Raw genomic sequence first — 25998 nt, 5'->3', positions numbered from 1 at the left:
TGAACTTAATGGTAAGCAAATTAACTGAATTACTTTAAAATCATAATTATTTCTAGTGTGTTTTGACATAAACTTACTTGAAATGTATGTGACCCAAATTCTTCTGAGCTGTACTTAGACTGTGATGGTGAGACTACACATTTATTTATATTTATCATGGTTTGACTCCTAAAATGTTCAAATTTTTCTTCCTTAGATTCTTATAAATTAATTTCCTTTAAAATTGTGTGAGTGTGTGTGTGTGTGTGTGTGTGTGTGTGTGTGTGTGTGTATTCCCTCCTCTCCCCAAATACCTTTTGCCTTGGATAATTGAGATTTAAAGAAATAGGAACACCCTTCTGTTTCCTGTGACTATGATGTGGCTATTAGTGTAAAAGTCCTACATTTTAGTTTAGTGGGATTTAATAGTTTCTGAGTTCTTATATTAAAGCACAAATGCTAAAAGACTGCTTTTTAACATTTGTATTGAAAATTTGAAACAAATGAACAAACAAATGAAACAGAAACAAACTCATAGACATATAAAACAAACTAATAGTTGCCAGAAAGAGAGGGAGGTGAGGGATTGCAGAAAATGGGAAGGGGAGCATTTTGCTGTACAGAGCAGCCTCCTGGGAAGATTCCTTTACCATCTTGATAGTTCATGTTTAGGGTTGAGAGGCTGCTTTTAAAGTTCCAATGGGGTTGTTTCTTCTCACTCATGGAGCTGAGATGTTAGTTAGTCACAAAAACCAATGTTATACTGTTTATGTGGAGTAAAGTATATTCAAAACTGTACATTTGATGCTCTGTAAAATGTGACTTGAGGTTTCCAGGTTCTTTACTTTACATTTGTAACAATATTTTTTAGCAGAGATAAAATAGAACCAGTTATCTTGCCCAATTAGATATTACTCAGTAGCTCCTAAAGCTGATTGATTGTCAAATTTTCCTGAGAGAAAAGGCTGCCCTTGCCTGCTTCAAAAAGGAAAACCACAGAATCTGAGATGGAATAAACAAATAGTGTGAAATAAATAGAAGTGATTGCATTTTTCTCTATTAAAGACAACACTAGTGAATTCACTGCTGCTGGTATAAAAAGAAATTACTTCTTCATTCTATTCATAACTATACCACCAATCAAAAAGACAAGAGCTTTTTGCTGCAAACTGTGGTGACACATTGACCTTCAGCTCTTCCTACTAAGATGAACAATTTTTGTTTATAAAATTGACTTTCCTGTGATGAAGATGCATGGAAAAATTTAAAAAAAATTTTTTTCTCTCTCTGAAAAACATCAACATAATATTTGATGCTTTTGTCTTATTTCTAAAACTCATAAAAATAAAAAAATAAAAAATAAAAAAAAAAGAAAATGGGAAGGGAATGAAGAAATAAAAACTTCCGGTTATGTGTTTTAGGGATACAATGTACCACATAGGGAATATAATCAATAATATTGTTATATCAGTGTGGTGACAGATGGTTACCAGACTTACTGTGGTGATCACTTAAGGTGTATAAATGTTGCATCACTGTGTTGTACACCTGAAACTAATATAGTTAAAAATCTATTTAAAACACAATTCAAAAAAAGAAAATATATGTATGTGTAGTCATTATGCTCTCTTCTCACTTTATGGAGTTGGGAATTTAAAAGCTACATTTAATAGTTTACTTTTGGGCTGAAACATTTCATGCAGAATCACATGCAAAACAACTAATATCCATTCCTATTGGATCTCTACACACGTAAAATATATATTTTAGCTACAAATGTAACACCTAATTATATTGCTCAGAAGGGACATTTTTTTTGTCCTTAAAAGACTTGCCCTGGCTGGACAACTCAGTTGGCTTAAGCCTCATCCCAATACACAAAGGTTGTGGGTCTGATCCCTGGTCAGGACACATACCAAACCAGACTGATGTTTCTGTCTCTCTCTTTTCTCAAGTTAAATAAAAAAGACTTCACATTTTTGCAGTTCTTTATAGTTAAAAACTCTACATGAGTTGTTTGGAATTGTATTGTTGTTTTCCCTCCTATAAATAATACAGTGTATCTCTGGGTTGTATTTTCACAGTTTTTAATGGGAAGATTAAAATATTTCAATATGTCAAGATTTTTATTATGTTAATATCAGCTCTTAACTATTGACCTTAGGAAACATGTACAACTAGATTTGACTAGTTATAAATCTCTTTCTAGTATTATTTTAAGATATGATATCATGGGCATTCTTAAGAATTTCTGGATATTGTTTTTATTCTGTTCTGATCAGATGTGAATACCACCATAGATTTTTTTTACTTTCTTTTCCTTTATTTGAAAATAATATTTTGATTTATATCTTCTTTGAATTATTTAGCTAATTATAGTAGCTAACAATTCTGCTAGTATGCGACTATCTTGTATTAAAAGACTAAATGCAATCAAGAATGCACAATGCACAAGTAAGAGTTTCTTTCTTGTTGGTTTTCTTGTCTTTATGGTATTACATTGAGTTTTAAAAGCATTTTCTTGGGAAAAAAACAAGTCAAGCAAATGATTTTAATGCTAATCTTATCAGTGTGGTTTATGGCCATGAGGAGATTTTTTAAAGGTATTTGAACAGTTTTTTGGGTGCTGGGAAAATTAAAATGTGTTCCTGTACCTTCATGCTATTTATTTTATAAACATTAAATGTTACATAGAAAGGGAAAGATCTGTAAAGTTATCCAGATAGTACATTTATAGCAGAGTGCTTCTTATTACCAGTGTTTGCCCAGTCCCATAGAAATCCCATTGCCACACCCTGAGCAGACTTGAGTAGGGGAAACTCAGATTTGTAACACACCCATGAAGAGCGGTGTCCTGAACTACTCTACTATCAAAGACAAAACTGTAGTTTTCAGAGAATGCTTATTTTTTGAAGTATAGAAAACTTTATATTATTTCTCCATTTTTAATTTTAGAATAATGCTTAGATGCCAAATAATTATTTGTTTCCACTATAGTTGCAGATTTTACACATCAACAATCTTAGACTTATTATTTAAATATAAAATTAATATTAAGAGCAGTTGATATAAAGAAAGACATTAAAAAAACTAGAGAAGTGATGGTATCATTCAGACATTAGGAAATGTAGATTTACAGTTTAATATTAAGAAGTTATGCCTGACCAGGCAGTGGCACAGTGGATAGAGTGTCAGACTGGGACACAGAGGACCCAGGTTCAAAACCCCGAGGTTGCTGGTTTGAGCTACAGGCTCACCAGCTTGAACACGGGGTTGCTGGCTTGAGTGTGGGATCATAGGCATGACCCCATGGTTGCTGACTTGAGGCCAAGGTTGCTGGCTTGAGCAAGGGGTCATTCGCTCTGCTGGCACCCCCCTCAAAGTACATATGAGGAAGCAACCAATGAACAACTAGGAGCTGCAACAAAGAATTAATGCTTCTCATCTCTCTCCCTTCTTGTCTCTCTGTCCCTGTCTGTCCGTCTCTCTTTGTCGCTTAAAAAAATATATTAAGAAGTTGTTTAATTTTATTTAATAACATTATTTTTATAGTTCTAATATTTCCTGGGAATGAGGAATAAGTGGGTTTATTCCAGGAACAGTTCGTATATTTTCAGAGGTGACCAGTTGCTGTCTTTTGATCGAGTAGTTGCCCTTGATGTATTTCCTATGTTTGGGTCTCCCTAAGAGTAGATATTTTTCTTAAGAGATCTTGTTAATATTCCTGCCCTGCCCTTTGTATTTAACATTCCCTTCAGATAGACCCAGTGTCTGGTGGAGCAGTGTCTGCACATCTGTACAGTGGAGAGAAGTGCCCTAAATAGCAGAAATATGGGATGGCCTGGTAGGCATCCAGTATTAGCTCTTCTGTCTTTCCTAATCAGAATCTAGGACAGATCTGTAGGGTGAATAGTCTTTTTTCAGTCACGTGTGACATCCTGTGTCTAAAGAGATTATTTAAGTTGAGTTTGCAACATGTACTAAATTTGACACCCGATGCAATCAGTGCATTTTATATATAGTCATTGTACATCTGGGTACATTTGTTTAGCTAGAATAAGAAACTGTTTGCCACAGTGATAAATCTGGAGGCATATTAAGAGTTTTAGGTAACAGTGAACACTGAAGAATTATTAAAAGGACCCAACTCCTTCAAGGGTTACTTGTATAAATTTATTGGATCTTAAAATTTTAATAGTAAAACTTTTTCAAAGTAACATAATCCTATAGGTGTATATTTCAGTTATAGCTATTGAAAAGGCCTAGAAAATATATGTCTGAAAAATTAAAATTCACAGAATAATAAACTTCAAAAACTGGATATTTAGGAAGGGATATATATCATACTAACAAGGCTCGTACCGTATGTACAGTGGACTACCAGTTTTGAAAACTTGTGAAAATTGCTTAATGTTAATAAATTGAATAAACCCAATTTTCCACTGCTAGGGACATTTCTTCATGATATTTTGATCTTTGAAGTGAAGTCCTAAAGTGAGTTGGTAAAGAAAGCTTCTTCCCCTGTTTTTCATAGTCTCTGTCCTTACCTTCTAGCTTTTTAACTTCTGTACTGCTCACAAAAATTAGGGGATATTTCAAAATAAATATGAAGCAATAAAAAAAGAAGCATTTGATTTTTTGTTGTTGTTAAACAAGAACATCAGAAAAGCAAATGATGCCCTGGCCGGTTGGCTCAGCGGTAGAGCGTCGGCCTGGCGTGCGGGGGACCCGGGTTCGATTCCCGGCCAGGGCACATAGGAGAAGCGCCCATTTGCTTCTCCACCCCCACCCCTCCTTCCTCTCTCTCTCTTCCCCTCCCGCAGCCAAGGCTCCATTGGAGCAAAGATGGCCCAGGCGCTGGGGATGGCTCCTTGGCCTCTGCCCCAGGCGCTAGAGTGGCTCTGGTCGCGACAGAGCGACGCCCCGGAGGGGCAGAGCATCGCCCCTTGGTGGGCAGAGCGTCGCCCCTGGTGGGTGTGCCGGGTGGATCCCGGTCGGGCGCATGCGGGAGTCTGTCTGACTGTCTCTCCCCGTTTCCAGCTTCAGAAAAATACAAAAAGAAAAAAAAAAAGAAAAGCAAATGACAAGTCAAATAAAGTTCGATTATGCAAATGAGATGCAAAACAAACTTATTTCATTGGTGAAAATATGCTATACAAAAGGCGGAAAGTACTGGAATATCTGCACATTCCCTGATCCCCTAATTTTGTGAGCAGTGTATTTTCCACTGTACATTTTCTTATATTCTGCATTTCAGCCAGTCTGGGATTCCTGCTTGGTCCAAACATACCAGGTTCTTTTATGACCTGTGATGTTGTCTTCTTTGGATTCCCCAGATAATTTTGTACATACCTAACACCACCTATTTCTCACATCCTGCCTCACATATTTGTGGACAAGTCGTTCTTCCTGGAATGGGCAGTGGTAACTCTGCCTTACTTATTTTCCTTTAGCAGATGTTCCATAGTTGCAGAATTGAAGTTGACATAAATATACAGTGTCCATAAAGTCATGGTGCACTTTTGACTGGTCACAGGAAAGCAACAAAGATGATAGAAAAGTGAAATCTGCACCAAATAAAAGGAAAACTCTCCCAGTCCCAGTTTCATACCTATTCAGTGCAGTTCGATGCGGGCTCACGCACAGATTTTTTAGGCTCCTTAGGTAGCTATCCTGTATAGTGTCTACAGACTGTCACTGACTGATGGCCTACCAGAATGGGGTTTCTCCACCAAACTGCCGGTTTCCTTCAACTGCTTATCCCACCGAGTAATGTTATTCCTATGTGGTGGCGCTTCGTTATAAACACGCTGATATTCACGTTGCACTTACTTTGGTCACGAATTCGAATTTAGTGAGCCACAGAACACACTGAACTTTCCTCTGTACCGTCCACATCTCGACTGGCATGGCCATGGGCTGCTCCACTGTATACACAGTGTTACATTATCATCTGTGCATGCGTACATGCTGCCACATCATCCTACAGAAACTGGGAGGATTTTCCTTTTATTTGATGATTTCACATTTCTCTCGTCTTTTGTTGCTTTCCTGTGGCTGGTCAAAGGTGCACCATGACTTTACAGGCACACTGTATATACATTTTGGTTCATTTATTTTAAGAACATTCACAGCCAGGAGTGCTAATCTTATCCTTGGAAAGCTGTGTTACTTGACTGTGTAGAGAATGCTGAATGGCCTCACACTGTCTTCCTCTCCTGTTTCCATGCTGAATCCTCACATTTCTCCTCATCTCATTCTTACAGACTTCGCATCACAGATCCCATATGTTCTTTTGACCATAGCTGTTATTTGAGTAAATCAGCAGTTGTCAACCTTTTTCTTTTTCTTTTTTTTTTTTTTTTACAGAGACAGAGAGTCAGAAAGAGAGATAGACAGGGACAGACAGACAGGAACAGAGAGAGATGAGAAGCATCAATCATCAGTTTTTCTTTGTGACACCTTAGTTGTTCATTGATTGCTTTCTCATATGTGCCTTGACCGCAGGCCTGCCTTCAGCAGACTGAGTAACCCCTTGCTCAATCCAGTAACCTCAGGGTCTCAAACCTGGGTCCTTCCATATCCCAGTCCGATGCTCTATCCACTGCACCACCGCCTGGTCAGGCAACCTTTTTCATCTTCACAGCACACATAAACTAATTACTAAAATTCTGTGGCACACTAAAAAATATATTTTTTACTGATCTAACAAAATAATACATAGATATAATTTTGATTTTCACTGGACTGCTATGGTTGTATTGGCTGTTGTCATTTTTTTTTCAACTTGACAGTTTAAGGTAACAAAAGTCAATGTCAATAGCTATTGCATGTTTTAAAAATTCTTGTGGCATACCAGTTGAAAATTGCTGGAGCAAATGATTTATTGGCCCTGGCCGGTTGGCTCAGCGGTAGAGCGTCGGCCTAGCGTGCGGAGGACCCGGGTTCGATTCCCGGCCAGGGCACACAGGAGAAGCGCACATTTGCTTCTTCACCCCTCCGCCGCGCTTTCCTCTCTGTCTCTCTCTTCCCCTCCCGCAGCCAAGGCTCCATTGGAGCAAAGATGGCCCGGGCGCTGGGGATGGCTCTGTGGCCTCTGCCTCAGATGCTAGAGTGGCTCTGGTTGCAACATGGCGATGCCCAGGATGGGCAGAGCATCGCCCCCTGGTGGGCAGAGCGTCGCCCCCTGGTGGGCATGCCGGGTGGATCCCGGTCGGGCGCATGCGGGAGTCTGTCTGACTGTCTCTCCCTGTTTCCAGCTTCAGAAAAATGAAAAAAAAAATTATTTATTAATTCACCTTTGTGGCCTGGTTCCCCTAGCCCCCTTTAATTATTAGACATACTTCATAGATGTCTACTCTGCCTTTTTACCCAGGGCCCCTGTTTTTGATAACTTGAGTGCAATCTTTGATTAGTGCTTTTGTTTAGTAAATCCTGAGTCACTGTGAAGATGCAACAAGACTTAGGATAGCAGGTAGAATATCTGGTTTGGGGAAAATTTGATGACTGATGTTGAGTTCAAGATACTGATAGGTGGAATGTGGGTCTGCAATTTTGGAAAGGCATAGAAGCAGATTATTAGAAATTAGACATCAGATTTTGAAAAGCGATGATTGGATGAACAAGAGTACTTGATCCCTGAAGCAGTGAAATATAGAGAGAAGAAAACCAAGGGGGTAGGGAATGTTTATTTTTAATTAGTGAGAAAAGAAAGAAAGAAAACAAAAATACAGAGAGAATCCAGAGAATTCTGTATCACAGAAACCAAGGAAAGAAATAGTTTCAAGAAGAATCTAGTCTATAAACATATCTGCAGTGTTCAGAAAGAATGAGGAAATAATTGGGGTGGTGGCTTTTGAACAAGCAGGTTTAGTAAATCATTAAAGAGAGATGTGATTGTTGAGGGCTCTGTGGAAGTTGAGACAGTGTTGGCAATAAATAGATTATACTTTGAAGTTCTGCTATGCAGAAGAATGAAAGGATCATCGCTTGATGGGACAGCAGGATCAAGAGAGGCTTTATTTTGTTATTTTTGTCTTTTGTTTTATTATATGGGGTGGTTTGTTTTGTATTTTAGGCCAGGGAAGCAATTGGGAGAGGGACATTGGACATGTTGGTTATTTGAGGGGAGGCCCAAGAGATGATGAGCGAATGCAGCCAGGCATCCAGGTAAAGGAACAGTCATGGCACAGGAGGATGTATACCTCCTTTCTGAGACAGGAGTAAAACAAGAGCTAGAAGGAGAGAGAAAATACAGAAAATTCTTGAAGAAGGATCTCTCATTGAGCTGTTGGACAGCATCACTTTGCTGAATATATGTGTAATTGAGGTCCCCGAAGACATGGAGTAGAGGCTGCAGGGTGGACAGAAAGAATGAGGAAGAAATAACAACTGAAATGTTTTTAAATTTGTTGAAAACTATAAACCCACAAATTTAAGAACTCAACAAACCCCAAATACAGGAATTCTGAAGAAACTAAACCATAGTGCATTATAACCAAATTCTTCAAAACTGGTCATAAAGAGGAAAAAAAAAACCATGTTAATATATTAACAGAGGATCCAAGGAAAGTATGGCAGCAAATTTCTCATTGGATGCAGTACAAGGGAGAAGACAGTAAAGCAACATCTTTAAAGTACTGTAAGAAAAAACTATTAACATATACAATTCTATACCCAGGGAAAGTATCTCTCAAAAATGAGGGCGAAATAAAGACTTTTTTAGAAATATAATAGCTAAAGGAATTCATCACCAGCAGACCCATACTATGAGAAATATTAGAGGAAATTCTTTAGGAACCAAAAATACTCCATGGAAATACGGATCTATACAAAGGGACAAAGGATACCAGAAATGGTAACTACATAGGTAATATGTAAGATTTTCTTCTTATTATTTAAATCTCTTTAAAAGATAATTGGAAACATCTCAGTGCCTCTCAATAATTCATCAGGTAGAAAATCAGTAAGTTGAGTGACAGTTATCAACCAACATGGATCTACTTAACAAATCCAGAACATTCTTTTCCAACAATAGCAGAATGCATATTCTTTTCAAGTGTACATGGAATATTTACTAAGCTAGACCTTATTCTGGGCAATAAAACAAATCAATAAATTTAAAAGGATTTGATTCATACAAAGGAGGATTTTGTGAACACAATGTAATTAATTTAAAAATCAAATACAGGAATCTAGAATATCCCAGGTATTTAGAAACTAAATAATACATTTCCAGATAACTCATGTGTCAAAGAAGAAAGCAAAAGGGAAAATATATAATATTTAGAATTGAATTTAAAACACATTTCAAAAATTTTGGGATGGTGCTTAAGGGGGACATACAGGGTGGGGCAAAGTAGGTTTAAAGTGTGAGTACATGAAACAACTTATTTTATTAATTACTAGCTGTACTCGGCCACGTGTTGCTGTGGCTCAGTCTGGTTAAATGGAAAAGAAAGAAAAGAGAAAGCGCACGTTTCTAATATGTTTAATTTCACAATGCTTGTGGGTATACAATATTTTTTGTTGTTCCATTGTCTGTGCAGATATATTGTCTGGTTTGCCGACTCTAGAACATGCAACATATAATTGTTCATGTGAGAAGCAATCCATGACTAGATCTAAACCGCACAATTCTAAAGATTGGCCCTAAGCTTTGTTGATGGTGATTGCAAATGCCAATCAAATTGGGAACTGCAATCTCTTAAGTTGAAATGGGTTATCTGTTGGAATCATAGGAATGCGAGGAATGAGGACATCTTCACCTTTGAAAGGTCCTGTCAAGATTGTTGCTTCTACAACATTGCTCATTAATTTTTTTACTGCAAGCCACATGCCATTGCAAAGCTTTGGCTGGTTGATATTTCGTAACATGATAATTGGCACGCTTCTTTTCAATTGCAGTACGTGTGGTGGCATCCCTGGCAGATCAAGTGAATTAAAAAATACTGTTGGATAATTAACCACTTCATCTACTTCCACAACAGTGTCGGTGGACTTGTATGTGACTGCCTCGCTTTGAATGTTAGACTGAATAATATTGTTAAGTTCGTAGACCTCTTTGTTCTTGGCCGCAAAAATAGCTCGTTCACTCAGCCAATTGTGATTCTTATAATTGGTTTGAATATTGCGAAATACTTTTTCAACCAGTTCTTCTTTTGATGTCACTAAATTGCAGAAGTTATGAGGCAATGAAATTTATCCTGAAGTCAGATCAACTGGCACCTTTCCGTTCCTAATTTCCAGCAATTGATGTGAGAATATCTGATCGATTATTTTGCAGCTGGACATGCATATTTGTAGTTAATTTTAACGTCTTTACATGTTGCCACAAAGTAGAGTATTCCAGGCAAGCATTTATTTCATCCGTTGGTGTCGATCGAGGAATTACAGGTAATGTTTGCCTGAAATCTCCTGCAAGCAATATTAATGTGTTCCCAAATGGTCCAATGTTTTTACGCAAATCTTGCAATGATACATCAAGAGCCTTAAGCGATTTTTTTGTGCACCATTGTGCATTCATCCCAAACCATAAGTTTGCATTTCTGCAATACTTTTCCCGTGCCAGATGCTTTGGAAATGTTGCATGTGGGAGTTTCAATGAATTGCATGTTCAATGGCAATTTCAAAGCAGAATGAGCTGTTCTTCCACCTGGTAGCAATGTCGCAGCTATTCTGGACGACACAAGAGCTAAGGCTATGTCATTTGGGGATCGAATTGCTGCCAGAATCAATCTAATTAGGAATGTTTTACCATTTCCTCCTGGCGCATCTAAGTAGATTTCTCCAACCCCATTATTGACAGTTTGCATTATTTGATCGTAAATGCCTTTTTGCTCAAGCGTTAGCTTAGGAATATTTGATTGCACATACAACAAAAGATCACCTGTGTTGTAATTTTGTTTACGACAATTCTACATCAAACGAAGCAGCAGCAGATCGATTCAGCGATGACATTCCCAATTGATTGAGGACTTTGTTCGCGATTTCTAAGCACAAATCTTCAATCATCATCAACACTTCTTTGTAGATTTCTGCTGTGAAATCCATGTTCATATTTGAATTTTCCTTGCGTATTTGATGGAAAATATCTTCAGCCGTGTGTGATTTATATTTCTCCTATAACACTGAAGTGGAATCGTAAAATATTTAGTACAGTGGTACCTTGCAATACGAACAGACCAACATACAAATGTTTTAAGATACGAGCTGTGACTCAGTCTGTAGTTTTGTTCAAGATCCGAGTGAAATTCCGATACGAGTTGTGATTCAAGAAGCTGCCGCTAGTTGGCGTGTTGGCGCATGGATCCAGTATGAGCAGTTTGACATGCTAGTTGACTGACCTATGAGCTCAGTTACAGAACAAATTAAATTCGTATCTCAAGGTACCACTGTATAATGTGTGTTGCTTTTATGTCCAACAGATGGCGCTGTTTTTCAAAAAAGCATGTTTTTACCTGTCACAGGTGTGACATCTATATAATAGTAGGTATATAAAAACATAAAAACGTGCATGTTCGAATGCAACGTGTCAGAATTTCAAAGCAATCGATGAAGATCTTTCAGAGATTTAAGATTTTAAACAAACGAACATTTACATTTTATTTATATAGATTATATTTTCTATACAAATAACTGTAAACCTACTTTTGCCATATCTGTTATTAAACATCAATATTAAAAAAAAAATCTCAAATTAGTGGTCTTAGTTTTCACCTTAATAAGCTAGAAAAAGTACAAATTAAATTCCAAGTAAGTAAATGAAGGGAAATAAAGATTATGTAGAAGTCAGTGAAATGTGAAACAGAAAAATAATAAATTGTTGAAACCAATGCTTAATTCTTTCAGTATATCATTAATGATAAATCTCTTGCCAGACTAATTAGGAAAATAAGTTGTAAATTAATATATGACACATGAGAGGTAATATTACAGATTGTCACAGTTATTACATAGCAGAATATTATAAACAACTTTTTTCCTAATAAATTCAGACACATAGGTGAAATGGACAAATTCTTTGGAAGATAAAAATTTTCAAAGCTCACTGAAGTGTAGTGGATAACCAGAATAGCCCTGTATTTATGAAAGAAATTGAATTTTTATTTAAAAGCCTGTCCTAAAAGAAAACTCTGGGTCCATAGTGAAGTTAGGGCACTGTTGAGTGCCTCCAAACATTTCAAGAAGAGATAATAAAAACTACAAATTTTCAGAAAATTGAGGAATGAATACTTTCTAATTCATCTTAACGAGGGCAGCATTACCTGAAACAACACCAGACCAATGATCAGAAGAAAACTACAGCTCATTATTCTTCATGATCATAGACTCAAAAATTTTAACCAAAAGTTTGGGAAATCCAAAAATATTTTTTAAAAAATAGTATGACCACATAGGCTTTATCTCAAGAATAACATTTGTTTTACCACTTGAAAATCAAATAGGACAATTTACTATATTAATATATTAAAGACAAACAAACAAGTATATCATCTCAATAGATTCAGGAAAATATTGGAAGAGAGTTCAAAATTCGTTCCTAATAAAAAATCCTAGCACCTGGGTATAGAACTTCCTCAGTCTGATAAAGGGCATCTACAAAAATGAAAACCTATAGCTAATATTATACTTAATGTGGTAAGACTGAGTTCTCTTGACCTAGTAACAGAAACAAGGAAGCCCATTCTCATCACTTCTCTTTAGTATTGTACTTGAGGTTTTAGCCAGTGCACTAAGGCAAGAAAAAGAAATAAAAAATTGGATAGGAAGAAGTAGCTGTTTGTGGATATGATCACGTATGAGGAAAATCCAATGTGATGTACAAAATAGCTCCTAGAACTAACAAATAAGTTTAATAAGATTACAGGATACAAGAGCAGTGTACAATAATCAGTTATATTTCTATATACTAATAATGGAAAATCAGAAAATAAAGTTTTTCAAAACATGAAAGCATCAAAAATATGAAGTTCTTAGGAATATATCTGATGAAATATGTGACCTACAGAATGAAAATATAAAACATTCTACAGAGAAATTAAAGACCAATAAAAATAGATAATGGAGAGGTAGACCTTATTTATTGGTTAGAAAACTCAAAATATTAAGATGTTCATTGTCTCCAAGTTGATCTATAAATTCAACACAGTCCTAAAGAAAATCTTGTCAGGCTATTTGTTTTCATTTTTTGGTAGAAATTGACAAGTTGATTTCAAAAATAGATATAAACATGCAAAGGTCTTAGAATAGCCAAAACAACTTTGAAAAGTTAACAAAGTTGGAGGTCTGATTACAAATTACAGTAAACAAGACAATGTGGTGTTGGCATTAAAGTAGACAGATGGATCAGTGGGACCAGAATAAAGTATCTAATTAATAATTGGCCCACATATGTATGAACAACTAATTTGCAACAAAAGTTCAAAGGCAATTCAGTGAGAAAGGTTTATCTTTTAAACACACAGCCCTGGAGCACCTGGATATCCAGCTACAGAAAATGAACTTTAATCCCGTACCTTGCTCCATATACAAAAGTTAACTCAAAATAGACTACAGACCAAATGTAAGGTCTAAAACTATAAAACCTATGAAAGAGACATAGAAAATCTTGGGCTTTTGCGTTAAACAAATATTTCATAGATAATACACCAAGATGTATTAAAGTACAAGTTAGACTTTATCAAAATTTATAATTTGTGCTTTCTGAAATACAGTGTTAAGAGAAAAGACAAGTCACACTTGGAGAAAATATTTACAAATCATATATCTGATAAAGGACATATATATATGCAGAATATATAAAAGAACTCTCAAAACTCAGTAATAGAAAAGCAATCCAGTATTAAAATGCGCAAAATATTTGAACAGACACTTCACCAGCCAAGATGTACAAATAGCATGTAAGCACATGAAAATATGGTTATTGGCATTAGTCATTAGGAAAATGTAAACCAACCACAAATACACACCCATTCAATATGACTAAAATTGAGAGGATTGAAGTGCTTGCAAAGATATAGAGGGCATATAGGTCTCTTACACTGCTGGTAGAAATCTAATATGGTACATTCATTTTGGAAAACAGTTGGCGCTTTCTTGAGAAGTTAAATACATATGTACCATATCCATTTTGCTGGTAGATAAATGAAAGCATATGTCCTTACCACTACTTGTGCACAAATGTTTATAGCTTTATTTTTAGTAGCTTGAACCTGTAAATAATCCAGATGTCCATCAACAGGTAAATGGATAAATAAATCGCTATATTCATACAGTGGACTACTTAATTCGACAATGCAAAGGGATGAATTGTTGAAACATTCTGTACCATGGATGAATCTCAGAATTGTCATTCTGAGTTAAAGAAGCTAGGCAAGAAAAAAAGTGTACAGTTTAAGTGATTACATTTATATAATTGTAGAAAATCCAAACTAATCTACAATGACAGAAAGCAGTTACTTGGGGATGGTAGAGGTGAGAGGAAAAGATTAGAGCAGGACGTACCTTTGGAGGCGACAGATATGTTTGTTATCTTGATTCTGGCAGTGGTTTCAAGGGTATAGACATGTCAGGATTTAAGATACACAATATTTTATGTGCAGTTCCTTGTATGTCAGCCACACAACAATAAACAAAGCTGTCTTTGTTATATGACCACCTAACATATCTAACACCAGTTCCTAAATTTGTTGGACCTTAAGATGCACCTAGGACTTTTGTTAAAAATACTGCATTCCACGCTTTGGAACTTTTAGGCTAGGACGGGGGAATCCATGCTTTAAACATACACCCCAAATGGCTCTTCTCATTAGTCAAGCTTGTCAAGCACTTGGCCCAAAATAAAGTAATTGCACTTTGGTCATCTGAGCCCATTTCCATGAGAAAGTTGTGTTAGGTTCCTAATATTAACAGAAAGGCCTAGCTGAAAAACACTTAATTATGCTTTTATTGGGGTCAGATGAAATAACTGAAAATTGGACAAAAAAGTCTTCTCATCATATATAGTACACCGAGGCCAGCATTGTATTATAAATTCCTAAAGTAACAGAATGGAAATCTCTTAAAAGCCCCAACTTTAGTGAACACTACATTATACACTAAAAAATAATTTTATTTATATAGTTTTGACAAGTCACATCAGAATACGTTGCTAGTGAAAAAAATGTTTTGTATCCAATATATTAAGAAGCTTTAAGGTAACAGGTTGGGAAAAGAGATATAAGATAAATAAAGTTTGTTCTCTAAATATTCTTTAAATGGACACAGTGTTACTAAAACAGGTTGGTTGTTGCAAGGAAGTTTTATGTACTTGCAGCAAGTAAGGGAGATGGGATTCATAACCAAAGGTCTGCAGGGAGGGTTAGCCATTTCTTATATCCACTATTTGGTCAATTACATGTTGATTTCTTCTTTGCAGTTGGCTGTACTTATCTGGTTGAGTTCCTGTCAGGTCATCCTGTTTACAGCTGTATCTGCATAGTATTCTACTTCATTTTAACATTTAGAAAGAATAGCATTTAGTAAGAATGTCCCAGACCTTGAGACCCTTCTAACAGTAGCAACAGCCTTTTATAAAACTCTGGAAAAAACAACTTGACCTTCTTATCATGCCCTTTCCAATGACGTCAAACAAAAGGAAATTAAAGAGTAAGTCTTTCTAAATTTTAAATGGTTCAGTTATCAAAAGACTTTAGAAAGCAAGTTTTCCACAAATCATCCTAGTGCTATTGGTCTTGATTTTTTTTAAAGCGTTGGTGAGCCAACATGTTATAAATAACTTGTTGGCTTTTAAGGAAATGAAACCACAGTGTACCCTTTGGCTTTATTGTCTTTTTTTGGTGTTTATTGGTATTGCGATTTTTAATAGAACATTAGATGAAGACCCAGCGATAATAATGTGGACAAAACAACATGAAAGAAGTAATTTTTTGAAGTTGGCTTATTGTGCTGTTATGGTACCTGTATGCATTTCAGGTCTCAGACATCACCAGCATTACTATGCAAGTCCTCTATTGTGTGAAGTTGTTAGAATGTTTCTCCCTTGTCAGTGGGTCCAGTTTTCCCTGTACAAAGTGGCAGTATCCATTTGTTTCTACTTCGCATTGTTTATTCCTCCAAAATCTTCTTTGGATTGGTTATGTCTTCCCCACAGCTTCTACCACAGTCAGTGAATAAGAACAGACTCATCTCCCGAAGAAGGGGTGAGAACTCCCTTCTAACCAGTTTCACCTCTTTGGGCTCTGTTCTCTGTAGTAAACCACCTTCCCTATGGAAATTGGACACTATTTAAAAACCATTACATGTACTAATCACGTTTAGAACTAAATGTTCATAGAGCATAAGGTATTAAGGTAGACAAACACCTATATGTAAGCAAACAGCTTCGTTTAACTTTTATTAATTTGACTTTTTTTTTTCATTTTTAAGCAGAATAGGACATTCCCCTTAAGCCAGTAGGTTTAAGCAAAATTCTAGTAGGCTCTGTCTCTATGAATTTAAAATTTGTACACCCATCTCCATAAGTTCCCTGTCTCCTCCACCACCTCCACCCCCACCAAAAACACAGACCTCAAGGATGGGGTTGTTCCTCCCTGATGGTCACTGTTAATGAAAAAGATAATAAATTCCAAAAGGCTGTACTGTTGCCTTTTGGTATTTAGGGTAATGCTAGCCTTAGAATGAACTGAGACGTATTCCCTTCTGAAAGAGCCTACGTAAGAGTGTGTTGTGGGTTGAATTGTGTGTGCCCACACACAATAGGTTGAAGTCCTAACCCCTAGGACCTCAGAATATGACCTTATTTGGAAACAGGGTCATTGGAGATAAAATGTTAAGATGAAGTGATACTCATTTAGGGTGGTCTTGAATCCAACGTGACTAACATCCTTACAAGAAGAGACAACATTCGAGAGGAGAATGGCATGAGGACAGAGGCAGAGTTTGAAATGTTGTAGTTGCAAAACAGGTAACATTAAGGATCACCAGCAAACCACCAGAGCTAAGGAATTGGCAAGGCAAGATGTGCCGCACAGGCCTCAGCTGGGGCACAGCCCTGCTGACACCTCAGTTTTGGACTTCAAGCCTGCAGAACTGTGAGAAACTAAATTCTGTGGTGTAAGTCACCCGTTTGTTGTGCTTTGTTGTGGCAGCCCTAGGAAACTCAGACCAACTGGCATTACTTTTTCCTTTCAAGTTTGATAGAATTCACCCAGTGAGACTGCTTGGACTCAGAGCTTTTTTTGGAAAGATTTTTAATTATGAACTCAATTTCTTTAATAGATATAGGGTTATAAAGATTTTCTATTTGTTCTTGTGTCTGTTTTGGTAATTTGTGTATTTCAAGGAATTTGTTCATCTAAGTTGTTAAGTTTATATACATAAAATTGAGTTCGTAATATTTTTTGATATCTGTAGGATCTGTAATGCCATTCCCTCTCTCATTCCTGATAGTGGTAATTTGTGTCTTTTTATTTGATCAGTCTACCTTAGTGGTTCTCAACTGGAGCAGTTTATCCCCCATCACACACACACACACACACACACACACACACACACACCCTTTGGCCAGGGGACATCTGGCAATATCTGGAGGCATTTTCAGTTATCACAACACAGGGCATCTAGTGGTAGAGAGGGTTGAGAACTGTGTTCTAGAGTTTACTATGTAGACCAGGGGTAGTCAACCTTTTTATACCTACCGCCCACTTGTCTATCTCTGTTAGTAGTAAAATCTTCTAACCACCCACCAGTTCAACAGTAATGGTGATTTATAAAGTAGGAAAGTAACTTTACTTTATAAAATTTATAAAGCAGAGTTATAGCAAGTTAAAGCAAATAATAATAATTACTTACCAAGTACTTTGGTCAGATTTTCTCTGTTTGGCAGAATAAATCTTTATAAAACAACTTACTATAGTTAAATCTATCTTTTTATTTATACTTTGGTTGCTCTGCTACCACTCACTATGAAAGCTGAATGCCCACTAGTGGGTGGTAGGGACCAGGTTGACTACCACTGATCCTAGACCTACTTTCAAATAATATTATGCCACATCATGTTTAATATAAGCAGCTTACAGTGTAATATTTTCACTCATTCCTTTCCATCCTTAGTGCTATTGTGGGCATACGGCGTACTTCTCTATATACAGTGTGTCCGTAAAGTCATGGGGCACTTTTGACCGGTCACAGGAAAGCAACAAAAGACGATAGAAATGTGAAATCTCACCAAATAAAAGGAAAACTCTCCCAGTTTCATACCTATTCAGTGCAGTTCGATGTGGGCTCACACACAGATTTTTTAGGGCTCCTTAGGTAGCTATCCCGTATAACCTCTACAGACTCATCACTGATTGATGGCCTACCAGAACGGGGTTTCTCCACCAAACTGCCGGTTTTCTTCAACTGCTTATCCCACCGAGTAATGTTACTCCTATGTGGTGGCGCTTTGTTATAAACGCGCCGATATTCACGTTGTACTTTGGTCACGGATTCAAATTTAGCGAGCCACAGAACACACTGAACTTTCCTTTGTACCGTTCACATCTTGACTGGCATGGCCATGGGCTGCTCTGCTGTATACACGGTGTTATGTCATCATCTGCACATGCACACATGCTGCCACATCATCCTACAGAAACTGGGAGGGTTTTCCTTTTATTTGGTGCAGAATTCACATTTCTATCATCTTTTGTTGCTTTCCTGTGACTGGTCAAAAGTGCACCATGACTTTACGGACACACTGTATTATAAACCCCACAAAATATTATTGCTGTTTTTGTTTTAAATTATCTAAGAAGGAAATTTTTACATAAGGAAAAAATACCTAGTTTTGTTACATGTTTTCAGGACTTCTTCATTCTTTGTGTGGGTCCAGATTTTACTCTGGTGTGTTTTTTTTTTTTTCTACATGAAGAACTTCTCTCATGTTCTTGCAATGCAGGGTTGCTGGTGACATGCTTTCAGCTTTTATTTCTCTGAAAATCTCTGTATTTTGGTTATATTTTTGAAGTATATTTTGGTTTGGTATAGTATTCTCCACTAGCAGGTTTTGTTGTTTTGTTTTTCCTGTATTTTTCTGAAGTTGGATACAGACTCCCACATGCGCCTAACCAGAATCCACCCAGCACACCCACCAGGGGGCGACGCTCTGCCCATCTGGTGCGTCGCTCTATTGCAACCAGAGCCATTCTAGCGCCTGAGGCAGAGGCCACAGAGCCATCCTCAGCACCCAGGCCAACTCAGCTCCAATGGAGCCTTGGCTGTGGGAGGGGAAGAGACAGAGAGGAAGGAGAGGGGGAGTGGCGGAGAAGCAGATGGGCGCTTCTCCTGTGTGCCCTGGCCGGGAATCAAACCCAGGAATTCTGCACGCCAGGCCATCGCTCTACCACTGAGCCAACCGGCCAGGGCCTCTCCACTAGCAGTTTTTAAAATAGCCCTGGCCAATTGGCTCAGTGGTAGAGCGTCAGCCCAGCATGTGAATGTCTGGTTCGATTCCTAGTCAGGGCACACAGAGAAAGTGCTCATTTGTTTCTTCACTCCTCCCCCTTTCGCTTCTCTCTTTCTCTCTCTCTTCTCCCCTCCCCTCCTGCAGACAAGGCTCCATTAGAACAAGTTGGCCCCAGTCGCTGCGGGTGGCGTTATAGCCTCTGCCTCAGGCGTTAAAAAATGGCTCCGGTTGCAATGGAACAAGGGCCCCAAATGGGCAGAGCATCACCCCCTAGGGGACTTGGCCAGGTGAATCCTGGTCAGGGCACATGCAGGAGGAGTCTGTCTAGACCTTCCCTCCTCTAACTAAATGAAAAAAATAAAATATACTGTAGTCTATATTATTTCATTGTTTTCTTGTTTACATCGATTATAAGAAATAAAGCCATTGTTCATTAATGTAAGGTTATTTATTTATTTATTTATTTATTTATTTTTATTAAGTGAGAAGCAGAGAGTCAGAGACAGACTCCCACATGCTCCCAGACCAAGATCCAACCAGCAAGCCCCCTACCAGGGGATGCTCTGCCCTTTTGGGCTGCTGCTCCATTGCTCAGCAGCTGAGATATTTTTAGCTCCTAAGGGGAGGCCATGAAGCCATCCTCAGTGCCTGGGACCAACTTATGCTCAAACCATTTGAGCCATGGCTGCGGGAGAAGAGAGAGAGAGAGAGAGAGAGATAGATAGATGAGGGGGCAGGGGGAAGAAGAATGGAGAAGCAGGTGGTCTCTTCTGTGTGCCCTGACTGGGAATCAAATTCTGGGACTTCCAAACGCCAGGCCAACGCTCAACCACTGAGCCAGCCGGCCAGGGCCAATATAAGGTTTTTTGAAAACTGTGTATTTTAGGGAGTATTTCTGGATCATGTTATTGAAAAATAATAACAAAATTTAATGCACTGTGCTTAGATTTTATAAATGAACCTGTTTTTGCTTTTTTTTACCCCCTTTTCCATTTTCTCATTTACTCAAAAAAATTTTCTGTCAAGTTACTTCTCTGACCCTCAGTTTTTCACCTGTAGTCAGCTGCCAATGGTTTTACAGGTTGTTGTGAAAATTAAGCAAGACAAGGAATTCAAGACATCTAAAACTTTAAAAGACTCATAAATACATGCATTACCATGGTGTACATGTGGCAGCAGCTCAGCGGGAGTCCCTGTGGTGCATCGTGCCTGGCACCGTGGCAGCAGCTCGGTGTGGACACACTGCCTGCCCTCCACACACTCCCAGGAGCCAGTGTGACGCGGTTGGGTCGGTGTGGACACACTGCCTGCCCTCCACACACTCCCAGGAGCCAGTGTGACGCGGTTGGGTCGGTGTGGACACACTGCCTGCCCTCCACACACTCCCAGGAGCCAGTGTGACGCGGTTGGGTCGGTGTGGACACACTGCCTGCCCTCCACACACTCCCAGGAGCCAGTGTGACGCGGTTGGGTCAGTGTGGACACACTGCCTGCCCTCCACACACTCCCAGGAGCCAGTGTGACGCAGTTGGGTCGGTGTGGACACACTGCCTGCCCTCCACACACTCCCAGGAGCCAGTGTGACGCGGTTGGGTCGGTGTGGACACACTGCCTGCCCTCCACACACTCCCAGGAGCCAGTGTGACGCAGTTGGGTCGGTGTGGACACACTGCCTGCCCTCCACACACTCCCAGGAGCCAGTGTGACGCAGTTGGGTCGGTGTGGACACACTGCCTGCCCTCCACACACTCCCAGGAGCCAGTGTGACGCAGTTGGGTCGGTGTGGACACACTGCCTGCCCTCCACACACTCCCAGGAGCCAGTGTGACGCAGTTGGGTCGGTGTGGACACACTGCCTGCCCTCCACATACTCCCAGGAGCCAGTGACGCAGTTGGGTCGGTGTGGACACACTGCCTGCCCTCCACACACTCCCAGGAGCCAGTGACGCGGTTGGGTCGGTGTGGACACACTGCCTGCCCTCCACACACTCCCAGGAGCCAGTGACGCGGTTGGGTCGGTGTGGACACACTGCCTGCCCTCCACACACTCCCAGGAGCCAGTGTGACACAGTTGGGTCGGTGTGGACACACTGCCTGCCCTCCACACACTCCCAGGAGCCAGTGTGACGCAGTTGGGTCGGTGTGGACACACTGCCTGCCCTCCACACACTCCCAGGAGCCAGTGACGCAGTTGGGTCGGGAGTGAGCAGTTGCCATGCGTATAATTTCTACCTCTGCCAATAGTTCACATGTTGCTTTTAAATAAATCTGATCTGTTCAAGCAAGGTTGGAAGATATTTTCTCAGGATACTTTCACCTGTTAATTTAAAATATTTGAATATAGTAAAAATCCATGACATCTTCCCTCCAGTTAGGCTAAAGTTATAGTCATTTTCCATTTCTCAGTTGTGCATACGAACTACAGTATTTAAAGTAACAAATTTTCACGTTAGGAAAATCTATAACAGTTTTGGGCGTTGGGACTTATACTCAACAGTAAAAGCAGTTCTTTCCAATGGATCAAATTACCTTAGAATGTACATTAATAATATTCACATTAAAGGGTGCCTTCATTAAAATGCCTTTCTCTGTCCCAGCAAGATAAATTAACCGGGGATGGTAGGTAGTATTTTGCTTTCCTTAAGAGAACTTGATCTGCTCTTCTTGGCCCATACATGGCCAGAGACAGCAGCACTCTGACAAGTGTTTTATATGTCCCCTCCTCTGTTGCTACTCTCTTGTTAGTGGGCCTTCGGAGTGACGCTGTGGGAGCTCATGACTCTGGGCCAAACGCCCTATGTGGACATCGACCCCTTTGAGATGGCCGCGTACCTGAAAGATGGCTACCGAATAGCCCAGCCTATCAACTGTCCTGATGAACTGTAAGTTTTTCTGAGTTTGAAGACGTGGGTTTCATTCTTTCTACAGTGTTGGTATGAAAAAAGAGCAGGCGTCCAGAGACTTCCCTTTTGTGAATAAATACTCTTCGGACTTGAATTAGACTCTTCTAGAAAACCACAACATTAGCTGCACTTGTTCATTTGCAGCTGCACTTGTTCTTCAGTGCATTTGACATTAGGGCTTTCTGCATCTTAAATTTGTAGTAAATACTCCAAGAGGCTAAGTTACGTAGTGAGAAAACAGTGAGTATTATGTGGGTTATTCTGTGTAGGGTAACGACTGACTTGTTTGTAAAGCCTTAAGGACATCCTTAATTTTAAAAAGTCGTTCTCATTGCCATCTTGCTGTGTCAGTTGACGTACAAGGAAGATGTTTGGGGCTAGCAAGTGAGAAAGTTCCTGTTTCCTGCTTTCATCACGTAGCTAATCTTCCCCTGTAGTGGGATTGAGGTGGGCTGGAGGCTCGCCGGGGGTGATGAGGTGGACAGGCGAGTGTGGCCTCGGTTCGGGAATCCCCTGGAGGTGTCTCCACCCTGACAAGGTGACAGCTGTGCACTGATTTTACTGTAGATCCAAGGTTATTAGAGCTTAGAGAAGCTTCCTCTTCCTTCCAGTTCTTCTCCTCAGAGTGTTACGTGCAGGATAACACAGGTATTTATTTACATGGAATATCCGTATATGCTGATATATTTTAATATGCTCTCATGAAGAAGTGAAATCCACACAGAAATCCCAGGTAGCTCGTTTTAGCTTCTTTATTTTAGAACTTCCAACAGATAGTAATATTGACTGATTTTTAATATGTCCTCCTCTCCACACCCACACGTTGACAGAGCATAACTGTCATTGATTTGACTGAAAAGTTCCAAGTACTGTGTCATCACTAGCTAAATTTTCCGTTTTTGTCACCCCACAGATTTGCTGTGATGGCTTGTTGCTGGGCCTTAGACCCAGAAGAGAGGCCCAAGTTCCAGCAGCTGGTACAGTGTCTCACCGAGTTCCACGCGGCCCTGGGGGCCTATGTGTGACTCCTGGTCCAGTCCCGCAGCACTGGGCGGGAGCTGCCCGGCGGGCTCCCTCGCGGCTAGTCACGGACGCTTTACCCACCATGCAGCGCTGCAGAAGCACAGCCACTTCCAGAACCCCGTGCCTTAGGAGTGCTTTAGAACCTGAACTTTCTAAGACAGACTTAATATGGAATATTTTCTAGATATCACTTTTATTAGGTTGAACTGAAAAGGTTTTTGTAAATTTTTTGGCCAAAAAAATTTTAAAACATAGTTACTTTGGACTAGGGGTACATTCTTAAAAAATAAATAAACAGTTTTTTAAATTGTTTAAACACTTGGAATAGCTGTCTTAGTGCCAACTGCTTTTTTATTTTTTTACTTCATCAAGGTAATGTTTTAAAAATATTTATCACTGGTCTTGGGAATGGTTTGTCTTTGAGATGCAGTACTTTTTCTTAGGAAAAGAAAAATAACATAAAAAGAAGTCTGGTTTGCCTTGTACAGGAAAAGGCAGTATTAGAGGAAGAAAACAAAGCTAGAGTAAAAAAAGAAATTTAAAAAATAATGATTAGAAACAGAAATTGCCCTTTTGTGGAAAATTATTTCTTTTTGATTTTACTTTTTTAATGAAAAAGAGTTGTTTTTTTATTTTGGAGGAAGTAGGAGTTGAGTTCAGTGAAACAGCTTAAGTTTGGCAGAAATTAGCCTTTCCATGAGCCAGAAGTGAGTTTGGGGCAGGTCAGTAATAAGGAGTGGTGATTCTGTTTATTTATACTGTCTGGGAAAGGTGATAATATTATACAATTTCAGGAAGTGAAGTCACGTTTCTATGGTCAAGAATCCCTTTTATTGCACCTAGAATAGTGCTATGCACAGAGTGGGTGCTTGAGTTGTGGGTTAAAAAACGTAAACTGGTAAATTTTGTGCATATCTTCAAAGCTGGCTTAAGTATAAAATTGTTTTGTTGTTTTTTTTAAAACTTGAAGAATTAAAGGATTTGTTTTATATTATGGCAGTATTGGCAATATCATTCCTAATCAGTGATTAGGTGAGTCTTTGAACATGCAACAGGTAGAAACCATGTTTCATTTCATGGGTGTTACACTCAGTCCCCCATACAATTACAGCTAACTCTGCTCAGACTCCTGATTTGATAAAAAGTTGGAATTAGATTACAAAGAAGTAATATAACACTGAACCTGTTCTCTGAAACTATTACATTAGGGGTGTGGATGTACTACTGATGGTTGGTTATAGTTGGCCTAATGCAAAGTTGAGTGGACCTCCTGGATAGATAGGTCTGAAGGTGCCTCCCCTACTCCCATCCTCATAGGTGTACAAGGAGAATGCACAGCAGTTGGAGGCTTTTGCTGTTATAGACACTTCTTTTTTTTTTTTTTTTACAGGGACAGAGAGAGGGATAGATAGGGACAGACAGACAGGAATGGAGAGAGAAGAGAAGCATCAATCATCAGTTTTTCATCGTGACACCTTAGTTGTTCATTGATTGCTTTCTCATATGTGCCTTGACTGCAGGCCTTCAGCACACTGAGTAACCCCTTGCTTGAGCCAGCGACCTTGGGTTCAAGCTGGTGAGCTTTTTTGCTCACACCAGATGAGCTTGCGCTCAAGCTGGCAACCTTGGGGTCTCGAACCTGGGTCCTCCGCATCCCAGTCCGACACTCTATCCACTGCACCACTGCCTGGTCAGGCTATAGACACTTTTTAAATGAGCACATTTGCAAAAATAGCTCACACAGTACACGCTCTAGCAGGCCAAGTGCATGATTTTTCTATGTACCATTTGTTGACACTGGTTCTTTGGTTTTTTGAAGTACCCAGTCCCTTGAATGGCCAGTTTTCGAGAAGCTCTTTGAACTGTTTGTAAGTTACAGATGATTTCATGCACAGCCTGCGATCTTAGAAGGTATTCGATCAACAAATATTATTTAGCGCTAACCACGGTATTATGCACAGCTCTAGCATCCCTTCCCACATTTAGTGCATTCTTGATTGTGTTCAGATTTGTGCATTGTTTAGAAGTCACAGTTCTCTGTACAAGGTCAGTTCAGAAGAGAAAGTGCTGGCATCTGACTTCTGTCCCAAAGTAGCAAGGAGTAGAAGGTGCTCTCTGTTAGCTGAGATGTGTGCTGCTTTTAACCTTGCCATTTTGTGTTTGTAAGCTATTTTATGTATATATATTTATATTTGTTTTAGAAGGTGGTTTAAGAGTGTAAATAGTTTTTTCTTGCCGAGCTACTTGGAATCATTGACTGGGGAGGGAAAGAGCAGTTAGAAGGTTTTCATGGTGGGCTTCTTCCAGTTGTTTTGTCGTGGATGGTGAATGTTACCAAGCAGACTTTGTAGAAAATGTTATTCTTACAGGAAAGAAGCAATTTGACAACACACTGATATATTTATTATAAGGGTGCTCTAGTCATCTAGAGCTGTATTATATTCTGTTCTTTCTTCTAACATCCTTATTACAAGAATATTTTACTTTTAGAAGCAATGAGGATTGGACTTTTTATTCAATATATATACATGGAGTATTTGGCTGTCGGGATATGCAGGGAACAAGACAAATCAGCTTCTTTCATTTCTAGATCTTAAATTCTGGCTAGGAGAATCAGATAATAAGCATACGACTTTAGTAAGT

At 39.0% G+C, this 25998-nt stretch overlaps 1 protein-coding gene across 2 annotated transcripts in view; it reads left to right on the top strand.

Moving 5' to 3' along the window:
* The window catches only part of RYK (receptor like tyrosine kinase), a 107245-nt gene extending 82896 nt beyond the window's left edge, over positions 1–24349 (top strand). For both annotated transcript variants that reach the window (XM_066245097.1, XM_066245096.1), the window contains exons 14-15: positions 22175–22311; positions 23246–24349. In XM_066245097.1, the coding sequence (XP_066101194.1) occupies positions 22175–22311; positions 23246–23357 (249 nt within the window). In that variant the 3' untranslated portion in view covers positions 23358–24349. The remainder of the gene's footprint in view (positions 1–22174; positions 22312–23245) is intronic.
* The last annotated feature ends 1649 nt before the right edge of the window (positions 24350–25998 follow it).

This window comes from Saccopteryx bilineata, chromosome 10 (assembly GCF_036850765.1).
Source record: "Saccopteryx bilineata isolate mSacBil1 chromosome 10, mSacBil1_pri_phased_curated, whole genome shotgun sequence".
Lineage (NCBI taxonomy): Eukaryota > Metazoa > Chordata > Mammalia > Chiroptera > Emballonuridae > Saccopteryx > Saccopteryx bilineata.
This window is presented reverse-complemented; position numbering and strand designations above follow the sequence as displayed.